Source organism: Triturus cristatus, chromosome 4_1, assembly GCF_964204655.1.
Source record: "Triturus cristatus chromosome 4_1, aTriCri1.1, whole genome shotgun sequence".
Lineage (NCBI taxonomy): Eukaryota > Metazoa > Chordata > Amphibia > Caudata > Salamandridae > Triturus > Triturus cristatus.
Window position 1 is genome coordinate 1268998674 of NC_140585.1, and position 25653 is coordinate 1269024326.

Here is a 25653-nt window from a genome sequence, read left to right on the forward strand (position 1 = left end):
GCCTCAGGAGATAGGTTACTTGTGGTTATGGCGCTTGTAATCAGCGTCTTTTGTACCAGCGGCAGTGGGCGTGGCCTGAAAAAGGGGCGTGGCCTCTGTCCTCGCCGGTAATGGCGTCAGGAGGAGTGTTCAGGTCAGGCTTCGCGGCAGCGCTAGAGTCTGCTGCGCGGCCCGATCAGGGCCGAGCAAGTGCGCGGAAATGCTTTGCAAGCGTGGTGAGTTTAAAAACACAAAGTTAAGTGACAATAGATTTTGTTTTTAAAAATAGCGCAAATTCGCACTCCCGGCTTCCGCCTCAGGAGATAGGTTGCTTGTTAATCGCTAGAGGCCGCAATTAGGCTTTGACTGAATGTCCCCTTAGCGAAATCTCCACTCGCTAATACACACATCAGTTTCCCGTCCTTGCTCTACAATGGCAAAAAACCCAGGCAGGGCAATGATGAGGATAAACAAGATTAGCTATTATCCAGAAATAAAACTCTCACCCTTCCATAAAAGGCGCTCACCCCAGTAGGCCACTATGATTCAGATTTTTAAGAACCGACCTGTTAATACATAGGTCAATTCTTAAAAATTGTTCCTGGTTTAAAAGATACAGGTTGCTGTTTGCAACCTGTATTTTGTGACCAGATATGCGTACATCTAGGCTATATCAACTTCTGTAGTAGCAGTTTTAATGCAAAAAATTTCAAAGCAGTTCTCATACAGGCCTGGACAGGCCGTAGCTGGCCCTGGGCGTTTTTCCCGGTGAGCCAGACGGGTGGGGACAGGTTTTCAAGCAGTGAGGGATGGTTTTGTTACCTGGGGCTGGTTTTGCAGCAGTGCTGCAGTATCGGCCGCCTGTAACAAAACCGGCAGCAGTGCTAAAATGAAAGCAGTGCTGCTTAGTACCTAGGGCCACCTTTCCCCCCCTCCCCCTTCCGGCCCGGTCTGGCAGAATTGCCAGGGCTGGTTGGCTTTCCCAGTCTGGCCCTATTCTCCTATTAGCAATATTCTGTTATGAACCGCTCTTTACTTTTCAAACCACGTTAACATCCAGTTTACTGTCTCACTGGGGAATATACTTGGTCTTACTGTCCTGTAGTAATAGGGGATGTAGAACTTGAGAACACGGTGTTGTCAATGTGATCATGAAGTATACTGGCTGGCTCTTCTCTGAGGTTTGCCTCAAAGAGGAACTACTGGTGAAGATCCTGGATGTTACCTGTTGTTGTTGATTCAATTTTATAAGATTTCTAATTGTTTTGACAAAAATAAGTATATATTAAATTATATTAATCCTAACCATGGAGATTTTATGGCTCCACAAACTCTCTCTACTCTTCGTCCCCAAAAAATATAACTCAGCAGGAAAATGTTCTACTGTTTACAAAAACGAATAGTATAGTTGGGGAGAGGAAGTGGTCCGTCGGCTAAACTGCTGATTTTGGTGCTGGAAACCAGGGTTCGAGCCTCGAGGTCGCGTCCGCATCCTGGGATTCTGGGCAAATCACTTAATCTCCCCGTGCCTGAATGTGTAATGTAAATACGGTGCTCATGTAAAGCGCTCCAATACCTTCGAGTCGAGCTATATAAATATGCAACACAAAAACAAAACAAAAAATAATTGTAAAACGACACTGCAGCCTAGGCACACTTTTAATCCTAATATAAATTGAAGCATAATCACTGGGAAATTAGTGGAAGTCATCCCACTGGTGAATGCAAACTCCAGTTAAATATGTACTGCTTAAAGAACAAGAATGTAGATATGGCTGTAAGGGCTCATCGGTGTGCTAAAACTCTTAACTGCATCATATGGGAAGGAATTAATGTCACCAGGATCACACTGTGTGGCGAAGTGGGAAATACAGGATTAGAAGCCAGGTCACCTGAACCCAAAGCCAACAACTTGGCCAAAAGATCACATATCTGCAGATTTCAAGTCCATCTGATAAACGGTGATGGCAATAACTGTGAGAAACATTTTGAGATCCTGTCTGGAATATGTAAATATTTAATAAATAGCGTCTTTTATGGTATGAGTCTTATATGGAGTCTTATTTAAGAGAGTTCTGTGTAGTCTGATAAATGCAGATTTAAAATCCCATTGGGGCCAATAGCAGCCAGGAGCTGTTGGGCTCCCAATCGTTGTGGTAGAGGTTATTTTCCACTTGTGTCCTGGGGTCCATATTATTATAGCTCTGCAAAATAAGCCAAGTACAACCCTATCTGCACTGGAGTCTCAGGGTGGCGAGGGTGAGCAGTATAAGGCTTCTCAGTGAGATAGTCTGGGGGATAAGAGCTCAGAACTCAACAATCATCTAACAGACAGAATACCACACTGTCCAGCCCATTCATTATCTTTTTTTATGAAAGAAAGAACTTTATGGGTACTGCTCTAAATAAAAGTACCCTAAACTAGGACTCAAAGGATTGTGAGATCTCCACATCTGGCTGTCATTAGTCTTCCTGAAGCAGTTATCATGGACAGCAAGGGGGCAAGCCCTGTCTAGAACTTCCTCATCTTGAACAATATAAACTGTAGCCACACCCCATACCATCTACCAAATGGAAGTGCCCAGAAAGTACTAATCAGCAGTTCTTTGCTAACAAGGTTCTCATTTAAATTGACTCTATTCTTCTTCACGTCAGTGTCTGGTTCTATATCCTTAGGACACAGGAATGCCTGCAACACACTTCCACTATCTGGGAAAGGTATGCTCATCCTCCATCTTGCGATATAATAAACCAGGGGCATCCAAAATTGAACCTGCTTGTCTCAATACTCAGACCAACACAACACACAAAGTCTTACTACCAAACATGTATTGCACACACTGCACATACAGGCTCTTGACACGCACATAGAATGCCAGCACAAGGTCCTGGGTTTCACATAACAGCAGAACTTTAAATGAGAGGAGTCGGTAGACTTATCTGTCTTTAACACAGAGCGAAAAAGGTCTGGTCATACTGCTGATTGACACAACACAGTGTGCTGCCACCACAGCTTTATGTGATGCATCCAAGGCTTCAAATGTAGTCCAGTGCCAATATGAAGGCTCACTTGGGCAACCACTGCAGGTCACAGAACAGTTTCTGGACCTAGGTTTACCTTGGACACTCCTAGGCCTCTGACAACACATTAGTGTGCTATGACCTCAAAGCCAAACACAAATCAGGATTCTAGTATCTCATGTAGTTGGGCACTTAGGGCAGGGATATATGTCTGTTTACCCCTTAGGGGACATTCCTGCACCAAAAGAAGAATATGGCTTGAATTGTAAAAGTGGATTTGTAAAACATTTAATTTATAGATCCTTCACTTGAATGTTTATTTTTATGTGTTTGTTTTCAAGATATGGCTAAAAACCACTGAACAAATAAACTTTTCATGCATAGATCCAAGAAGCTGGATCCATACCAAATTGATAGAATGTCAGCATATGACCAATGAGTGTACAACAAAACCTAAATAAAACTCAATTACATTATTAATATCCTGAAAATCTGGCATGCATTCATCCCTCTCACCTCCTGGGCCCAATCTGACTATTCAGGTTATCAAAAAGCAAGTACATCTTCCAAATTCAAAAATCTGTATACAGATATATTTGGTCCGTGGTAGTGAAAATAAATATGGCTCAATACATTATCTACTGGAACTGTACTAATAAATGTGCATTCAAGTGCGTATTACTACAGTGTGAATGTAAAATTTGATTTGATTACCACAGTACAAATTGACATGACAAAAAATGTTTTACTACCCGACAGTCACAGATTGCATACAACAATTACTTTAGAGAAGCAAACAACTCATAATACTTATAAGATCTCTTCTGTGTGATTTTACTATGCTTCTTTAATTTAACCTCTTGCATCCTGATTTCATTGAAATGCCTTTTGTTAAAACAAGTGCACATGGAAACATTCTGTGGCATAAACTATACATGCAAAAGTACAGACTATAATATTCATTTTCTTACTATTGTTGAGCGAGGAGAGGGGCATCATGACTCACTTGAGACTTCACCCATCATAACTCAAATGAGACTTCACTCCTCATGAGTCATGGCCCCTCTACACACTCAACAATGGTAATAAACAGAATTTATACCTGCTTATCTATCTATCTATCTATCTATCTATCTATCTATCTATCTGTCTGTCTGTCTGTCTGTCTGTCTGTCTGTCTGTCTGTCTGTCTGTCTGTCTGTCTGTCTGTCTGTCTATCTATCTATCTATCTATGTACTATTTATCTATTTATCTATCTATCTATCTACTATAGATACATATTTACATATAGATTATATGTTACATGGTTGGAGTGTCCTATATATTAACGCATAGAAAAACATACAGTTAAAGTGAAATTATGGTTAGTTAAGAAAATAATAAAAAATAGTTGCAAACCCCCTAAATTCACCAGTTATTTTTCAGTGCACAGATCATAATTTGAGCCCATACCAGGAAATTAAAACTTACACTCCTAATGTACTGCCAACTCACGCAACATGAAACACTAACTCACCCACCACCAGCTTCCATTCTTATAATCAACAATTTGCACTATAACACCCAACATAATACATCGCTCTAACAAACATCATACACCAACCAAATGTCCACATAAACAGAATGAAATAGTACACATAAAACAACAAATAAATACTTAAAATGCCAATTAAATTCTCCAAACTACTATGGTTACTGTGGCTGTGCTACAAAAACTAAAAAGGTATGAAATTGAGAAGCTGAGATTCAATATTCACCTCCCTACGAATAACTAACTCAAACTTAATTCCCACTGCCACAACATACGCTTAGCAAAATCAAACACATTTTTACACACAGAACAACACCTAATTGACAATATAATATATTATATGGTTGCTAATTACATATTAATGCAATCAAAATGTTAAAGACGAACAACTTAAAACTCCACTAGAAAACAGAATCGGGGTTTAGGTTTTAAGTTGAAAGGGCGAATCAGTGTTCAGAACTATCAGTATCAAGAAATGATGACACTGAAAGGGACCTTACTGGGCCCTCTAGTCATATCCTTAACTTTAGAAGAAAAAATCAATAATTTTTTGTCGACAATAAGTGTAAGAACCCTCAAGGAAAGCAAGTGAGCAATGCAGTTCTATATGTGCCTCAGTTTCCTAAGAATATTCCTTTTTGCCAGAAGCTGTGTGTCCGTAATTATGTTTTACAAGCAACAACTGAATCTTTTATGATGCTTACTTCTCAGTTGCGTCCAGGTGAGTTGAGTATATGGTTTAGTGTTATTGACATAGAGGGACTGAGAGGCATATGTACAAGGACTGGCGAAAACTACCGTAAATGCTTGTTAGTGGCAGTTTTCTTACCGCTGTGTACCGCTGAAAACTATTGCCTTGTTAGCGGCGTATGTACAAGACATCGCTACATGGCGATAGCTTCAGGGATCAGCGGTGAAAACTGCTGCTAACATTAGCGTGATGGCGATAGGAATTCCGGCGTTAGTGGGCGAAAACCAACAATAGGCCCATTAGCTGCAAAATTCGCACGTTAGTCAACCTAACGTGAGTTTTTTTTTGCCTCTAATTGAAAAATAGCCAATCATTCGACCTCCAATAGAAAATAGGCATAAAAAACAATAAAATGCAGAATGGAGCAGCCAGGACCAAGTGCAGCACACATCGACAACCCCCTCAAGCCAACCAACATCCAGGATGACCAGAATGAGAGCCTGGATGCGTCGCTGGACCTGCGCCTGGAGCCTGGATGCGTCGCTGGACCTGCGCATGGAGCCTGGATGTGTTGCTGGACCTGCGCATTGAGTCTGGATGCATCGCTGGACCTGCGCCTGGAGCCTGGATGCGTCGCTGGACCTGCGCCTGGAGCCTGGATGCGTCACTGGACCTGCGCCTGGAGCCTGGATGCATCGCTGGACTTGCCCCTCGAGCCTGGATGCGTTGCTGGACCTGCGCCTGGAGCCTGGATGCGTCGCTGGACCTGCGTCTGGAGCCTAGAGTGGGATGCGGAGGAGCTGTGGAGTTGATGAGCTGTGGTGGTAGACATTGAGACGTGTCGACCGCCCGTACCTGGTGGTGAAGTCTGGTCGGTCACATGGAGACACGTTGCTGACCTGTGTGACAAGACTGCCTTGCGCCCCTTGCAGCTGTGAATGGTAGAGGCGCCCCTCCAAGGGAAGTCTGCATCGCATACTATGATCCACCACTACACCGGGTTGCACGGAGGGGATTACCAATGGTGGCTGCCGCCTCTCTGCATCACAGGACGGATGATGTTGTGCTGGCCGAACGCTGTGGAGAGTGAGGCCCTTGAGCTGCGCCAAACTTGTGTGGAGGGAGCACTGCAACTTCACACCTAAGGGGGGCCCTACTGCATCAACTGCATTGGGAGCTTCACTAGGCAGACTTGGCGGCGACTGCTATACCCACGCTTGTGAAATCTCACCTGGCTGAGGCTCCTGCTGGCCGAGTCACAGATTCGGAGAGAGTGCAGCGGATTGCGCCACAATGTCAATGTCCAGGTAAGGAGAAGGAGGGTACATAGGATGCCTGGGGGTCGAATCGCCCAGGCCTAGCACATGTAGATGACGCACCTCCAGTGCCGGCTCATCTGCTATGGCAGAAGGGCATCGCCCCACTGCTTTTAAGCAGTGCAGAGGAGGAACAATTATCACATGATGATAACTTACTGATTTAATAGTGCCATGTTTCCTTTGCGGGTGGGTAGGACTGCTCCAAGCACGGAGCAGGGCATGGGCGTATTGGCATGCCCACTCAAGTGTGCAAAGACTGTTTGGTCGGCTCACTCAGGCTGCCCAAAGCAGTCATGCGCATATCCCTGTTCGTAATGCAGGCTGCATGACAGCCTGCATGGAGAACATGTCCACCCCTCCAGCCCCTGGCTGAATGCCGTGTCCCGTTGCCAATTACCAAATCCACCGCCGCATCGCAGCATTGTGCATGGCTCAGGGGAGGGAGCCTGGTTGCTAGCTTCCTGTTCTTGGAAGCAGACCCAGGAGAGCAGGAGCAATGAAGACACGGGACGCGGCTTCGAGGCAAGACTTCCCTCATTAAAATATTTACAACATCCACTCACACACATCCCTCCGCATCCACGCCCCATCCAGTGTTCTTTGCAACGTTTACGACCTCCCCGCTGTCCAGCCCCCCCAGTACTTCTCAATGGCAGCCGCTGCGCACCCATGCGCAGCGGTCGTACCACTCATGTGCCAAAGGTACATATGTAGTTACGATGCATGCCATTACATCGGATTCCATTCCATGCATACTAATACTAGGCATATTGAAACAGTAGGGAAGGTGTTGCATAGCGGAGACGTAAAAATGACTATTCCCACTTCAGTGAGTGCAAACAACTAACCTTTGCACCCCAAACCAAACCGTGACCCCTAAAATTCATTTTTGAGCCCCCAAAACACACCTAAAAATCACATTTGACCCAAATGCACACCCGCATTTTCATAATTGACCCCAAAACAGACCCCAATTTTTTAATATTACCCTAGAATACACCTCAAATTTCTAATCCGACATCCGATACCCAAACCCAAATCCACAGAGAAACTTAAAATTACCCCATTACTGGCCTCACAATGCATTGTAATCGAATGCGATGTAAAGGCACCTGCGTTGTCGGAGTTGCCTTGTTAACGTTGTAATGCCTGCATAGTAATGGACTTCTCCTGTGCCAAAGGCAAGCCGTAGGCAAGCCAGTCTGCATCCGTCTGCCCCTGGACCATGCTCAGCACAAAGGACCCTTCCTCTTGGACACTCCACCGCTATGTCGCCAGCACCCTCCTGGCCATCAACCCTGGATGCCACGTCGCCTGCTAGGGCCAACGTCTGCTCCGGACCGGACATCGCCATCGCCATCACTGACGGTTGCAGTATCACCCACAAACACCAACCCGACCGTCCAGGAGGAGGTATTGCCATTGCCTACTGAAGCACACTCCTACTGACCACGCACTCTAATGACCCAACGGCAACCATGGACCACCTCAACTCCCAGATCCGGACCAACCCGAAGCACATCCTCTACGGCACCATCGTGTGCTGGCCCCCCGGGCCATGGCCCCTCATTTTCCAATACCATTGTATACCTCATTGCACCCCAGGCTCTCCCAACCACTGACGACATCCTACTCGGTGAACTCAAGTGACCAGAACACCACCCCCTCCTGGAGAAGGTCCCTAACATCAGACGCAAGCAGCAAGTCACCGCAACAAGCCACATAGCAGGACACATGGTCGAGCACGTCACCTCCGCCAGCGGAAACTTCAACTACAGCCACAACACCGGACTCTCCTAGACTGACCATCATTGTATACATCACTTCTTCACCTTGCCCACTGGACGCCACAGCCATCATCGCCACCCCCTCGCAGTTAGATCAATGCCACCGAAGGACGTCTCGTCAACTCCGTCCACACCACCACTCCACCAACGCTTGCAAACGATGACACTGCAGCGCGCAACCGCCACCGATGACTCTCTAACTGCGCCGACACCTGGGCACCCCTCAAGAACAGCACTGCGTCAGTACCTTCCACTTGCCTGATGGCAGGTGCAAGGGTGACGCAATGCCACAGGGATAGGCTGGCCCCATGCAATGCTGGAGGTGCGTCATGTTTGTGACACGACTGCAGCAATGTGTGACTTTAGTGCAGACAAATATGTCAGGATTCCAGACGTATCTGTTATTACTTCCGTCATGGAGCGCTGTCTAGTGAATACAGCGCATCCATGGTGTCGCAAGAAGGGAGTAGTGAGAAGTGTTGCAACGCTGTCTTGTCGCAGGAATGTGCACTATCTTATTGATGGTACGCATTCCTGCCCTGTAGTTTTGTCGCAAGGCAGCCCAGCAACATTGCTTGCAGCGCTGTCCAGCACCATAACCTGCTGGAATGAGGCCCCATGTGCTATCTCCATTTTTTAAGACCAGCTATTTTCTGGTCTTAAGTCCCAGCCACTAACGGCCTTTAGCGGCTGTTTTTTTAACGTATCAAGGGTCCGGCCGATTGCTGTAAATATCGCGAAGTAGGGTTAGCGTGCGTTTTTGCACGGGAACGCCGGCCTTGCATGTCATTAGCGATAGTTATCGCGAACATTGGTGGCGATGCGGAAAGCGGCAGGTTTCGCCAGAAAGCTGTCGCTAACAGCTGTTAGCGACAGCTTGTTAATAGAGCGATACAAATATCGCCGCATTAGCGGTAGAAATGTGGCGCTAACGCGGCGTTAACTCGTTGTACATATGCCTCTGAGTTTCTCATAGGCCTGATTTCGAATTTAGATGTTATTTATTGCACCTGATTAATAACGATATCACAGGGTACGTTATTTATCAGGTGTGATATAAGTAACACCTGTTACTAGTTGGTGGGAAATAAGACGCAGATTCTGGTGTTTAATCCACCAAAATCCGCATGATACGTAAATAACATATGTTTTTCCCCCATTACATTTCGGCGGGTTTGATCTGTTGAACTTTAACAGATGCATTAAACACCTAACAACTCGTAATGCCCACCCATGCGTAAACAGCTGAATGAACAAAAAAACTCTTAATCATGGCACCAGGGTCGGACACTGGGTCATAAGGGAGTGAGTACTATTATCCAATCCTTTGCCTCTGCTCATGTATATGCTAATTGTTTCTCTGTCATGTATGTAGTAACTGTTTCTCTGGGAAAGTCTTTGAAGGAGATACACAAATTCAGTGTTTATAAGTGTGGGCATTTGTGCATTTGCGAGAAAGAAATGGTATGGTGAAGTGGAGTAGAAAAAAGAAAACACATGCAGAACAAGAGAATGAAAAGACAGCATTGTAGAACGATGGTATAACGTGAGCCATGCAGCAGGACATCAGAGAGAGAAATGTAGGGAGAGAAAGGAAATACGAGACCAGCGCAGAGGGAGAGATTGCAAAAGAAAGTGATGTCAAGGGAAGAACTGGAGAACCCGAGACACTCAACAGGAATCGCACTCGACATGTTCCAGGTACCATTGCGATATTTAAATCCCAATCTGAAATCTACAAAATGTTTCAGAATCTATCCGAATTTGGAAATTTTAATTTCTAAATCTGCACAACAATATAATTGTTTTTACCTATAAAAGTCTTTATTAAAAAATTCTTTATTCTGTATTCTACTCATAAAAAGACATACAAATAAAATAAACTCAACAAGTAACAGTGATTCAGTCTAAATATTTAAATTAATAGTAAAAAATTAAAGGATCAAACAGTGACCTAATAAAATCAACATCTTATCTCTTCGTTTGACAGTGGGACTTAAAGGGTGACCCGCTGTTGCACCTACTAAAGGATTAGATAACTTCTGTAAGTGTAAAACAACGGCTCGTCACCTTGTTTAGCCAAGATTCCTGAGCAGGGGAACAAGGACGAGATGTCTCATAGAATTAAAAAATGCTTCAAAAAACATAAAGTGCGTCAACGTTTGTAAGGAACTCTGATCACAGGTACAAAAAATGTTATTGACGTGGTGGTCTGACATTCCATGGGAAAGGAGAGTAAATGATGTAAAATGCCCAGCAGGTTCACCCGTTTTCATGTGTTTGTAACTAAAGATAAATAGCATTACATTTTATTAGTGTTCCTTAAAGAATAAAAGAACTTACTGAAAGTTTTAGAAGCTCAGTGGACCCTCTGTGAACGTGTTAAGTAAAAAACGTTTTAGCCCATAACCTGTCCTTACTAATGATCTTTTCAAGTTCACTGAAAAAATCTGGTCTACCTAGCTCATTGCATAAGGATTGAACATATCTAAGCCAAGGTATATTTAAGTGATTATATATTCTTTAGTAGTCTCTGACAATGTATTTATTGAGCTTGGTTGCCGATTTAGTCCAAATTGACAGCCACAATAGAATAGAATATAACGTGAAGACATCCTCCAGATATGACAAATCCAGTTCTTCATGGCACGAATAGTGAGGGCAACAAGGGGGTAAAGCTAAGAGCTGGTGACAAAACCTAATTTCTTCTATTTTACGGTAAACTGAATTATCATACCCTAAATCTAAGTACCATAATAAACTATTGATAAACATTTACTTATATGCTTCAGAGACTTTAACCTAGCCTGGTTGTAAAATCAAAAACAGCACTCTGGGACTGGACAAAGGGATAAAAGATTTTCTGTTAGCAGACAATTAATGTAGCCAGAGGTGTCAAAAAGGATGACTAGATTTAAAAAAGCTTGCAATTCATCAATGACCCTGTTTTAGACTATCAGCGTTCTAGAGTTAGTAGATTTGGGTCCTAGTGTCACATGTGGCGATTGGAAACATTATGACTCGCTTTCCGCCTAGCCCGATGAACTGGGATCACTGCCTAAAGTATTGCAGGAAGTAAGAAACCTCAGAATGACCATGGACTCCTGGCTCTCGATGAATGCCCAAGTGGACAAACTTGCAAGATCAAGATTTGTTACTATAAAAACTCTGAGACTAATCTTCCCCCATTTGGGATTTCCACACAAGGTCCAAGCTACCATCTCCCTTGTTCTGTCCAAACTCGATTACGCCAATAGACTCTGCCACGGATCACCTTTAACGACTATGAAAAGACTACAACAGATTCAGAACTCGGATGCCAGACTACTCTTACATATCAAACTGTGAGACCACATCTCCCCTGCCTTGAAAGCCCTGCATTGGTTACCGGTTGCCAGAACATCCACGTTCAAGCTGCTTTTCATCACCCACAAAGCGATACATGGAATGGGACCGCTCTCCATCAGGAATAAAAGCACCAAACACATTCATCATAGGAACCTCCGCTCTAAAGCGGCACCTCGCCTCAAAATCCCTAGATCCCTAGATACAAGAAAAACAACATGGGTGGCACATCCTTCTCTGTTCAAGCAGCCAAAATATGGAACTCTTTACCCCCAACATAAGATCCACCGACAACCAATATCTTCAGAAAACGACTCAAGAATTGGCTCTTCCCCACATAAGCACCATATGCAAACAGAAATATACAGCATATCCCTCAGTATATAAGCTTTTATTTGTGCTATAGATATGTACCTATACATGTGTATTGCTTTGTATAAACATGTTTAATAATTATGTTAAAAACAAAATAAAAAAAAAGAATAAATACATTTTCAAGTGCAACACTTGAAAACCAGAGTTTATTGAATGCATATTTAATCTACATATACTTCCTTCCTTTATGCATCTATATACCTTCCATGTACTTGGATCTATGTATTTATTACTTTCCTCCCCATCAAAAAAATGCACTACCCTATTTCTCACCCTATACCTCTATCAATATCTTTAATCTACATATACGTCCTTCTTTTATGAATCAATAATATTTCCATGTACTTAAGGATCTATATATTTATTACTTTCTTCTAATTCAGAATATCCAATGCACTACCCTATTTCTCACCATATACCTCTCTCAATATATATTCTACCTCAACGCTCTGACTCATCTCCAACCTCTTCCTACTACTCTTTCCAATGCACTACCCTATTCCTCACCCTGTACCTCTATCAATATATCCTCTACATCCACTCTCTCATTCATCTCAAACCCCATACCACTTATGACCCCCAAAATAGCCCTTTCTAGAATCTCCCCAACTCTACCCCTCCTTGCACCATCTGACACCTTTTTACTATACTGATCCCCCAAAACAAGCCTTTCTAAACTCCCCCCCCTGACTCTTCCCTCCACATCCCTTTTTACATATCCCAAGCCTCCCACTACTGCTATGACATCCCTCCAAAAAATCTCTAAATCCTTCACTCTTCTATCCCGCCACTATCATTTTCAATCAAAATAACAGACTAACATGTTCACTTATCAAATTTCATATTTCACTATACTAATTCACCACTAATCCTTTATGGGTTCAGAGTAGCGCTTTACTCACTGAAAAATGTGCCTCAACACCCCATCAGGAGTAACAAGCGTTGTATATATATATATACAAACGTCTTTCCCTCTTCTATCCTTCTGCTACCCTTCTCAATCCAAATAACCGACTAACATATCATCCACCACTCAAATTACTTTCATATTTGACTATACTAATTCAACACTAATCATTTATTGGGTTCCTATGTTAATGTCCTGTACTGCGAATGGTCTAAAGAAAGCGAGTGATGCTTTTTAAATCATTATGGATGATTACGCTTTAATGCTAATTTTTCAAAATCATGTACTATATTGTATTGTATTGTAATTGCATTTATATAGCGCTTACTACCCCTGACGAGGCGTTGAAGCACTTTTTCTGCGAGTAGCACGCTACTCCGGCACCCAAGAAGGATTAATGTTGAATTAGTATACTGAAATATGAAAGTAATTTGAGTGGTGGATAGGTTGTCAGATATTTGGATTCAGAAGGATAGCGGAGGGATAGAAGAGGGAAAAAGGTTTGCATTTATATAGCGCTTGTTACCCTTGATAGGGTGTTCAGGCGCTTTTTTTTTTTTGGACGAGTAGCACGCTACTCTGAACCCCATAAAGGATTAGTGGTGAATTATTATAGTGAAATATGAAAGTAATTTGAGTGCTGGATATTAGTCAGTTTTTCAGATTGAGAAGGATAGCGGAGAATTAGAAGAGGGAAAAAAGGTTTGCATTTATATGGCGCTTGTTACCCCTAATGGGTGTTGAAGCACTTTCTTGGTGAGTAGCACGCTACTCTGGAACCCATAAGGATTAGTGGTGAATTAATATGAAGTGCTTTTTTGGAGAGAAGCACGCTACTCCGGAACCCAATAAATGATTAGTGTTGAATTAGTATAGTCAAATATGAAAGTAATTTGAGTGGTGGATGATATGTTAGTCGGTTATTTGGATTGAGAAGGGTAGCAGAGGGATAGAAGAGGGAAAGAGGTTTGTATATATATATACACAACGCTTGTTACCTCTGATGGGGTGTTGAGGCACATTTTTCAGTGAGTAGAGCGCTACTCTGAACCCATAAAGGATTAGTGGTGAATTAGTATAGTGAAATATGAAATTTGATAAGTGGACATGTTAGTCTGTTATTTTGATTGAAAATGATAGTGGCAGGATAGATGAGTGAAGGATTTAGAGATTTTTTGGAGGGATGTCATAGCAGTAGTGGGAGGCTTGGGATATGTAAAAAGGGATGTAGAGGGAAGAGTCAGAGGGGGGGAGTTTAGAAAGGCTTGTTTTGGGGGATCAGTATAGTAAAAAGGTGTCAGATGGTGCAAGGAGGGGTAGAGTTGGGGAGATTCTAGAAAGGGCTATTTTGGGGGTCATAAGTGGTATAGGGTTTGAGATGAATGAGAGAGTGGATGTAGAGGATATATTGATAGAGGTATAGGGTGAGGAATAGGGTAGTGCATTGGAAAGAGTAGTAGGAAGAGGTTGGAGATGAGTCAGAGCGTTGAGGTAGAATATATATTGAGAGAGGTATATGGTGAGAAATAGGGTAGTGCATTGGATATTCTGAATTAGAAGAAAGTAATAAATATATAGATCCTTAAGTACATGGAAATATTATTGATTCATAAAAGAAGGACGTATATGTAGATTAAAGATATTGATAGAGGTATAGGGTGAGAAATAGGGTAGTGCATTTTTTTGATGGGGAGGAAAGTAATAAATACATAGATCCAAGTACATGGGAGGTATATAGATGCATAAAGGAAGGAAGTATATGTAGATTAAAGATGCATTCAATAAACTCTGGTTTTCAAGTGTTGCACTTGAAAATGTATTTATTCTTTTTAACATAATTATTAAACATGTTTATACAAAGCAATACACATGTATAGGTACATATCTATAGCACAAATAAAAGCTTATATACTGAGGGATATGCTGTATATTTCTGTTTGCATATGGTGCTTATGTGGGGAAGAGCCAATTCTTGAGTCGTTTTCTGAAGATATTGGTTGTCGGTGGATCTTATGTTGGGGGTAAAGAGTTCCATATTTTGGCTGCTTGAACAGAGAAGGATGTGCCACCCATGTTGTTTTTCTTGTATCTAGGGATCTAGGTTCCTCTATATGACCTTACCTTTCGATATTTAGTCCCTCGATATTCTGTCAATGATATTGCCTTGATATTCCATAGTACACTCATCGTCATGAGCATAAAGGAAGGCTGGGATGGGTCTTTGCAATGTTATGCCCCTTATCAGGAAATGCACAACGTCACATGGGACTCATTTAGGTGAAGAAACCTCATGCAGCATTTTAGAAGTTTCTCAACAATAGTCAAAATCATTCAGGGATACACAACTTAATTGGTCAAAAAGAGTGTTCTGTTTACACTGTTGTAGAATTATTATGTCTGTGATTTCAGAGCAGTGGTACTTCAATGAAACAGCTGGACCAAGAAGGCTTCAATTTATACATGTATTATCTTCAGACATGTGTTTCTCAAGATGTGACTGTGTGAATCAATAGTGCAGACAACACAGTGTGCAAAAAGTGACTCAACAGACAACAATTATTACAAACCATAGACACTGTGTGTTCCCAATGGTTGTATTTATGTAGTGTTCAAACTCAAGTGAAAGGGGCTCAAAACATTTGGCCACACATATGTTTCCTTACTTATGTCAACCGATTGGGAATACGTTCGACGTTTCGACCCAAACCTACTTTTAGCGGTCTCCTCAGGAAGTCGTCATTCAACTATCACACCAATTGTGGACCTGTAGCATGTACTCAATACTTGGATTATTAATGGAGCAGCTCATAAGTCCAATCACTCGAACCAGCATGCTCCATATTGTCAATCTAGGAGCAGGAAGTGTAGTTCCCCTCGGGAAAGCAGTGTCTGCTGTGGTCTCCTCACCACAAGACCAGTGGTCTTGAGTACCAGGAACACTGCTGTTGACCATTTAAGTTGTATACCCTTGAATGATTTTGACTATTGTTGAGAAACTTCCATATTGCTAAATGAGGTTTCTTCACCTAAATGAGTCTCATGTGATGTGCATTTCCTGATATACACTGTTTCCCAGGTCCTGTGGGCGTACTGAATTGTACTTGTAATTAATATAGATTTCATGCCCCTAAGTCACAAGATTTGCATTTAAGTTGTTAATATACAAGACAAAAAAGAATTGATGCTATAACAGAGCCATGCCGTACACCTCTGGGCAGATTAAAAGATTCAGTGCACTCACTTGGACACATCCAAGTATAAAAGAGATGCTGGGAATTTCAAAGATCTGCCACAAACACACTAATGTCAGCCTGGACAGTAGTTTAGCCACATTAATATAATTAAGACTGAGCTGAGGCCCAAAAAGTCTTGGTGGAGGGAACCCTAAGAAGCTACAATGTATTTCGTGATAAATAGATGCAAGTTTAAAGACTATTTGAGGGTCCCCAGTCCAGTTCTATATCCATACTGAACATCAGCAATTATATCGTTAGCTAATGCCCAGGTCAAATTTCTTCCCAGGAGTACACTTTGGCTACTTTCACAGTAAAATCTATTAGTGAGATTGGACAACAGCTATGCTTGTATCCCCTGTCACTCTCCTTGAATACAGGCACTGTAACTGATTGAGACCAAGATAAAGGAAATGAAGAGCTACTGGCAGCAGATAGGACATTTGTATGTAGCCAAGCTCATAAATCTACATTAAACTTGGACAAATCCATAGTAGCACCATCAGTGCAAGGAATCTTGCCAGTAGGACTATTGCTGAACTCATCAATGACACATGCAAAGCAAATCTGAAATAATTGTCAGCATGGGGGACGAAGGCCACCTCTTCCAACTTAGCAGATGGAAGATAGTAAAATTAGATACCCAAGCATCTGGTAAAATCTGAACATCCAAGAAAGTTCAAGGAACCTTTCTGAAAAAAGGGCTATTAGGTTTCGAAAAGGTACACACATATTTCATGGGTCAGCAAGTACAATTTATCCCAAGCATCCTCCAAAGTAGCGATTTTTTATTTTTACCGAAGGTTTTCTTATGTAGCTCAACAGTGTGCAACCACTTCACAATCCCAGAGAGATATCTTTAGAGCTCCGTCTATATTATAATTGGCTAGAGAGCCAAACTATTTGCAATGTTTGCAAGGCCTTTTAGAACCTATTACCAGTAATGAGTTGATGGTTAAGAACATACTGATAAAGGAATAATGTATAAAATCAGAAGAAAAATATGCCTCCAAACAATGTAAAACATACTTGAGATATGTTATCCTCAAATTATTAAAGGTAGCAATAGGATCAACAAGGTTCCACTTTAGTCTTAGACCATTATACTTGATGTCTTATCTCTCAGGATAATGGTACGTGGTGGTACATATGACATCAACAAGGTAAGAGTTAGGGTCAGGATTGTGATCACTATGCCCACTAGTAATACTAGACTGTGCCAAAATAGAATCATCCAAATACCTTTAAACAAACATTTAATTGATAATGCTTACAAGTAAAAATCAGGGTTCTTGATGCATGCAACAAAACTGCTTTCTGAGACCTAGATCAAATAATACTTCATCCTGTTGCACTGGTTTCCACTGAAGAGGAGCCAACTCTTCATGAGAACATCCTTCAATATAAAATCAGAGTTGTAATGGCTAAGATTTGGCCCTAACGTGAAATTAAAATGTGGCACTGAGGTGGAAAATAATGCCAAAATAATTTAACAACAAATCAAAATCACATATTTAAGCTCATGTGATCACTAGGAGTAATAGTAACATTATAGAAGTGTGTCAGCAAAAATTGACACTCATTGCCAATTGTAATTAACGCCTGAATGTTCAGTTAACCAGTGGGCATATAAACGTAAGAGATGAACTTTAAGTATTAAAAATGTATGCCTATTTGTTAGGAACATTTCTGCACTTAAAGAAGATTACTACACATTGTAAAACTGTATTTCTTGTGGTTGGCTAAAATAACCCTGAACTTGGTCTAGCTTCCTTCTTCAATCGTAACATAGCCACCATGTGTTTTCATTTCTTCTTTCATCACATGTAGCAAAAATGTGCAGCAATATAATGGTTTCAGTTGATCTCTGGAGGAAGCCTTTTGCAACATTCAAGGCTCTACTTGTCTGGATTACTGTGGACCTATTCACTTTGTGAGGCTGTCGTGGATTTACTTCCAGATTTGTATTGACACATCCAATTACATTAGGGCAAAGGGGTATTTTTAATATTTTAGTATTTAACAGATGTGCTAAATAACTAATGCGTTTTTTTAACTAGTGATAAATGTAAATTTGATACTTGTATAGCGCACTACTCACCCGCAAGGGTCTCAAGGCGCTTGTACGAATACCGCTGTGGAACCCATCCTGGCTTTCCCTGTGAGGCGTCCACTCCTGGGCACCCCCAAGGTGGAGGCCAGGCATCCTTAGCGTTGTGGGGGCCGTTGTGGAGATTAAGCAAGCTATTACCAAGAGTTGCAGAGTGGGACTCCATGATTGGAATGGCACCAAGGCAAGAATTATCAGGTCCGTGGAATTTTTGTGCCCAAGACCCGCCGAGGCGGAGAATTGAACCCTGGTCCCGGGCTAGACCTCTGCATCAGGGTCTGCCGCTCTAATCATTGAGCCACACTTCTCCACAGACCATTTGTTAAGGTCATGCGTTATTTATCCCTGAAGAAAGGTATTTACTACTATGCGTCAGTTGCCTTAAGCATAATCAGGGTCTTTGTGGTTTGGCCATTTGGAGCAAGTTGAAAGAGACAAGGAAAGCAGTGAGTGAAGTGATCCGGAAAGAGGATGAGGAAAGAGGATGACACAGCTTGTGCTGTGGATAAGCCACAGTGATAAATCAATGACCTTCCGCAGCTAAGGGAAGCCAACAGGTGCAAGTGGGAAATGGAGAACATGAGAGGTGATGTTCATGTTACAAGAAATTCAGTTGCTATAGGGAGTCAGACTGAAAGCACTGAGAGGAATATTACTCCCAGTCTACTCCCTTTTGGTCTTAGGGTAAGGGCCTTCCATGGCTGGAGGCCACCAGCATGGATGGTGTTTGCTGACTGCTCTGCCAAGTAATTGATTTTCAGTTTTCTTCAAATGAATCCCAGAAGTCTTTTGCATTTACCTTAGTGTACATGAAGTAGATATTTTATGATGTCAAAAGCAATCAGGATCATTATGTCATATACAAGGGGTTTCTTTTTTCATCCACATTGCCACATGTTAACCAAACTTCTCCTCTTTCAGAATATGACAGTCTGTCCTGAAGAAGAGTCTGTCATCATGTCTTCATTTGTGAGCACGCTATCATCGCTCAACCTTAAACAAGGTAATTTATGAATGTACTTAACCCCTTCGACGCTCATGACGGAACGGTTCCGTCATGAGCGTCGGTTGAGCTGTGCTCATGACGGAACCGTTCCGTCATGACCACGCCCGCGCAAGCAGCAGTCAGCACAGCGGGGGAATCCGCCCCGCATGGAAGGGGTTAAATTAGCGGTCAGATGGTATTGGGTATTCGGTTTTATTAGGAGGTGGCTTCACATTGCTTTTCATAATATTTCCCATCCACTAATAGGCATGATTGGTTTGGACAGACCCCCCAGAATTATGCAGCAAGATTAGCAAATTTTGTGGCCCAAAAATTGAAGTTTTACAGAATAAAAATGGAGATTTTGCAGCATTATTGTATCACTATAATTTAAGTGTAATCATTTATTTTCAAACAAAAAAAGTGAGGGACCCCTTCGCCTCACCAAAGGAGTAGGGTACTCTTCACAAGTTAGAAATAAATTTGTCCTTTGGTTCCTTTACACTTGCTTCTACATGCACAGTTTATACATACCCCATGTCACTCAATCCTTACATTCAGAAGAACAATATAGCCTCAACAGTAAACACAACGAACTGTCAAAAGTAGAAATTAGTAAAAAAGAATTATTAAAAAAATACACAAATATTTTTCCAAATGTCATTTCATTAAAAATATTAAAAATAAGTGCAGTGTGTATCTGTACTAATGATACACATTTAATTAAAAAACCTAAATCATATACGATAAGTTCGCAATTTCTACCCTTGTTCTAATAAGGGAAGAAACCCATAGAGAAACATCAATACATAAAGTGTTTTCGAGAGAAGAACAGGAAGACAGAATACTTTGTCATTGAATCAAACACATTCGTCCAAAGAAAGATATTAGTTGGCTAGGACCCTATACATTCACTCTTATTAGGTATCTGTGGTTCCAGTCAAACAAAACGAATTGTGTGGTTGACGCGTCGAAGCGTTTCGATGGTGTTTCTCTTTTTATACCATCTTTTTCAAGACAAGAATATTTTATCCTCCATGTACACCACAGGGTTGAACATAGAAACAAGTCCTGGCTTTGATTGTCCAGAATTGGTCAGTTGCCCTCTATAGCGTATAAAAGAAAGTATCCTCAGCTACCGTGGAGAATAGGTGTCACAATAAAGATCTTGTTTTTGAAAGAAGACTTTAAATACCAAGAGTCTTTCTTCCTGGTCGGGACGTTTTTATGAAAAGATTTTAATAACCAATACCCATTAAAAATCCTTTGCGGGCAATCTCAAAGGTAGTGCAGTTACAGCAGACACTATTATTTATGACTTGCCGTCTTCTGCACTCGATCGCGGTCTTAAAATTCTACCTCTGTATGCATTGGGCCTGGGCACGTCCTCGTGTAAATTCTTATGCGACTCTCCTGACAACCGTTTGCCAGGAGAGTCGCGTAAGAGTTTAAACGAGGACGTGCCCAGGCCCAATTGATGAAGGGCATCGATGCACACAGCGGTAGAATTTTAAGACCGCGATCGAGTGCAGAAGACGGCAAGTCATAAATAATGGAGTGTTGGCTGTACCTTTGAGATTGCCTGCAAATGATTTTTAATGGGTATTGGTTTTTAAAATCTTTTAATAAAAATGTCCCGACCAGGAAGAAAGACTCTTGGTATTTAAAGTCTTCTTTCAAAAACAAGATCTTTATTGTGACACCTATTATCCACGGTAGCTGAGGATACTTTCTTTCGTACACTATAGAGCGCAATTGACCAATTCTGGACAATATTGCCAGGAATTGTTTTCATGTTTTACCCGGTGGTGTACATCGAGAGTAAAATATTCTTGTCTTGAAAAAGATGGTATAATATAGAAACACCATTAAAACGCGTCGACGCTTCAACCACACAATTCGTTTTGTTTGACTGGAACCACAGATACCTAATAAGAGTGGATGTATTGGCTCTTAGCCGACTAATATCATTCTTTTTACGAATATGTTTGATTCAATGACAAAGTATACTGTCTTCCTGTTCTTCTCTCGAAAACACTTTATGTATTGTTGTTTATCTATGGGTTTCTTCCCTTATTAGAACAAGGGTAAAGATTGCGCACTTATTGTGCTTTAGGTTTTTAAAATAAATATGTTATCATTAGTACAGATATACACTGCACTAATTTTTGATATTTTTAATGAAATGACATTTGGAAAAATATTTGTGTATTTATTTTAATAAAAATGTTGTACTAATTTCTACTTTTGACAGTTCTTTGTGTTTACTATTGGGGCTATATTGTTCTTCTGAATGTAAGGATTGAGTGACATGGGGTAGGTATAAACTATGCATGTAGACGCGAGTGTATAAACTATTTTCAGTCTTAAATCAATGGAAACTGTTTTAGCAGAGTATTTCACTTTGAAATAGGCCTGATGAATGTGTCTGAGAGTTGTTTGTTTGCTATATTCTCTTTTGTGGTAACATTCTGGATCATAGTTTGCTAATCATTCTGTTTTTTGTGGCATTGTGCTGACTTGGGGCTAGTGGTTCCAAGCCCCAGAGCCATCTGCTGTAGGACACTACATTTTGAAATGTAACCAGCTTGGTTGGGGAAAATCGTAATTGCTTAATAAAACCGTCTTTGACAAAGCAAGTAGGCTTGGCTCTTGTATGAAACATGCATGAGAGGTACACAACACACAAGTAAAAATGGTCAGATAGATCATAACACATGCACAGAGTCTAACGCCATCCATTTTAAACAAGCCCAGCTAACATAAAAGCATACAGCCAATCAGATTGCTGTCTACCGGAGACCTTTCTTTGCAGCTAAAATGATAGATATTGAGATTATCACGCTCCTCAGCTGATTTCACGATTATTTCGCATATCGCAAAATTGCAAAATGCTAGAGGGTCTGGTCATTACCCTGAATGTTGAAAGATACACAATAAGATCTATAGAGGTCTGTCAGCAGGTGTATATACACAGGGCCACTGGAATTATGCTATTGTGAGGCCACGGCAATGCTCACCTCATTAGGGATTTGCTGCATTTGCCACACAATTCATCATCTGCTGCATAATCTGCAGATAAAAAAAAAATGTTTCTATCTCAAACAGCTCAAAAGTTACTAAATTGTGACAACGTGTTGGGGCGCAGTGGAAGGCTCTTTGAAAAGCTGGACTGGCCTCTTTTTGGGCGCTTATTGCTATATTTGGATGTTAGAATGTTACCAAGTTTAAAAGTGGTGAGTTAATGAAGTAATACTATTGAAAAATGAGCTGCATTATGCAGCATAATTTGCCTTTTCTTGCTGCATAATTGACTCAACCCTGCAGCATAATTCCAGTGGCCCTGCATATACATCTAAAGCAAGAGTGATAAGACTGATTAGTGAACTGATACAAATCAGAATTACATCCTCCATGTAATTTACCAGTCACATGATATGATCCAAAGAGATAGTAAGAATGGTCATTTCCATTATTTTGCTCAGAATTCCGGTTAAATACATTCAACTACTATAGCAGAACACAGCATGTAATATACATCACTAAATCATGAAAGACTGATGATTTGCAAAGCTGCACTGAAAACGCTGTTTTCATCACACCTAGAACTGATGACTGTACTTTATGTTTCTTCCATGCTTGCAGTTGGTTAATGTAGTATTTTTTCTTTTATTTAAGTCCCACTCTCCATCCCAGAAAGGTTGTAGGAAGATGTTACTGAGGCTCAAGAGAGCGAGGCTTGCAATCTGCTCCTTTACGCTGGTGCCGCTTGTCTCTGCTTTCTCTTGCAGTCCCTTTCTCCTTGGAGGGCTGCCCATTGCCACATGTGAGAGTACAGCCGATTCCTATCGTGCTGCCTCTGTTTGTCCAGCCTCTAAATGACCCACCGCTACTCTGCAGACTCATCCTTCTCCATCTCTGAGCGCCCATGGGACAGCTGACATGCAGTCTTAGTCCTTTCATGTGCCTTTCACAACTGTTTTTAGCCTGCAATCTTTCAATGGCTTTGTGATTGCCTCCACAAACAATCCACAAATCTGCAGACAGTATGGACTATGCTGAAGGCCTCTGTCTCTGTCTTCAGATCGATGGCTGTACCCAGATAAACAACAGGCCTATCGGTCTGTGAGCACAAGCGCCACTTTACAGAGCTTGCCAGTAAAGCACTAATTTATGTTTTCTCGTCTTGCTTTCAACAGCATTGTTTTCCCCTTTGTTCTGTGAGGGACACCCTGCTGAGAATGTAAGTTCTGTAGGTGATGCCCTGCAGGGCCCATTCATTGACATCATTCCTAAAGCGGCAGGAGGAAGCAGGCAGTCAGGCACCTATTATAGCTGTAAAGCGTCATATGGTGCCGTTCGTGCGTGCAACCAATCAGATGGACCATTTTTTTGCTGCCTGCCCAAGATCATTTTTAGCGGCCAAAAAGAAAAATATATTGGTCATCGTGTTCCTCAACTGATTTTGCGATTAATTTACGAATCGCGAAATTGCCGCTGGCCGCGTCCCACGCAGAGGGACATCAGCAGGGCAGCCTTCTAGTGGCCGCCCGTCGGAGCCTCCCCCCCCCCCCTGCTCCGCCTCGCTAGCGAGGCCGCGCCCATGGAGGGGAGCCCCCCCAATGAGTTTGTCTTCAGGAGGCGTGCCAATAGGGGGGGCGAGGCTATACCCCCTTCTTAGGCGCCTTACCCCCCCAGATCCTCCTCTGCTTCCTGCGCCGCTCCTACCGATGAGCATATCCGAGCGTCCTTAAACTGTGTTCTACAGCGGGCATCCCCCGAGAAATTTTGTGTGCAAATGATACAACTGCCTAAAAGCTGCTTCATCATTTCATTGGCAGGTCACCAGGTATGGTTGATGGGACACTCCTACATCACGAGGTTGGAACGCTGGGCAGCGCACAGGAAGTGGTCGCAGAGTTTTGTTAACACGCAGTTCGTGTGGTTGGGCTCCCCGGGGATGAAATGGAGTGAAGCACGGGGCGCAATTGAACAGCGTTTGGCGGCTGGGGGGGTACAGCCGTCGGTCATCATCTTGCACCTTGGGGGAAATGACCTTGTTTCCAGGGGAAGGAGGGCCCTGCTTCTGTCCATGCAATCGGACCTGCCAGCCATCAGCCAGGCTCTGGGTTCATGCGAACTGTGGTGGTCGGAGATCGTCCCCCGCAAGACTTGGAGGGGGGCCAGGTCTCCGGCAGCAGTAGATCGGTCACGCAGAAGGGTCAATAGGTCCATGCAAAAATTCATGGAGCGCAGGGGCATGGGCTTCATCAGACATGCATTGATCCAAGAGAAGGTGGAGGGGTTCTACGAGCCGGATGGGGTACACCTGTCCAGGGTAGGGATGGACATGTTCTTGCTGGGCGTGCAAGAGGCGCTAGCAAGGGCAGGGCATCAGTAGCAGCTATGGAGGGGGGCTCTGGCAGCGACGGAAGCCTCCCCAGAGCTGTGGCGGAGTTACAGGGCGATCTGGAGGCAGAAGGGTACAGTAAGGGTACCTCTGCGACAGGCGGTACAGTAAGGGTACCCCTGTCCGGCACAGTAAGGGTGCCCGAGCCAAGGTCCGGGAGCCGAAGGAGGTTCTGGGAAGACCGCGACGGCGCCCCGTTAGTCCTTCGGGCGGTTGGGGGGCCTGACCAACCGGGGGTGTGCCACAACACGCTCCGCCCCTGTCAAAAGAAGCGGGAATAGTAGACAGATCACGTGACCCAGTGGATGATCTGAAAATATGTGCCGCACTGCCGGGCATCGACCCACCGTGCGTGCTGGCTCGCCAGGCGGGCGGAGCAGCGAGGGGCTGCTTGCCCTGGATCGCCCGTAAGATAACCCACTTATCGTCATACTTATGTTGTATGAAATAAACCTGCAGCAGTTCTTCACCCACAATGTAAGTGTCAGTGTAATCCTTCGGTGACGTCTGTGCATGCGTGTTGAGTGGAGCGGATGACGGTGTGGTCACTATGCCGCTGCCCGCGTCCCACGCAGAGGGACATCAGCAGGGCAGCCTTCTAGTGGCCGCCCGTCGGAGCCTCCCTCCCCCCCCTGCTCCGCCTCGCTAGCGAGGCCGCGCCCAGGGAGGGGAGCCCCCCAATGAGTTTGTCTTCAGGAGGCGTGCCAATAGGGGGGGCGAGGCTAGACCCCCTTCTTAGGCGCCTCACCCCCCCCAGATCCTCCTCTGCTTCCTGCGCCGCTCCTACCTGGCCACGCGTATTCCCACCCATTCCGCTTACCCTGGGCAGCGTAGGCAGCGCGTTATTGGAATGTTTTAATGTTTTTTCTTGCGTTGCAGGCGGAGTTACAGGGCGATCTGGAGGCAGAAGGGTACAGTAAGGGTACCTCTGCGACAGGCGGTACAGTAAGGGTACCCCT

At 43.0% G+C, this 25653-nt stretch overlaps 1 protein-coding gene across 1 annotated transcript in view; it reads left to right on the top strand.

Moving 5' to 3' along the window:
• NCKAP1L (NCK associated protein 1 like) overlaps positions 1-25653 on the top strand; it is a 1693457-nt gene that overhangs the window by 392424 nt on the left and 1275380 nt on the right. Inside the window, exon 14 of the mRNA XM_085654768.1 lies at positions 19221-19302. Coding sequence (XP_085510894.1) covers positions 19221-19302 — 82 coding nt within the window. The remainder of the gene's footprint in view (positions 1-19220; positions 19303-25653) is intronic.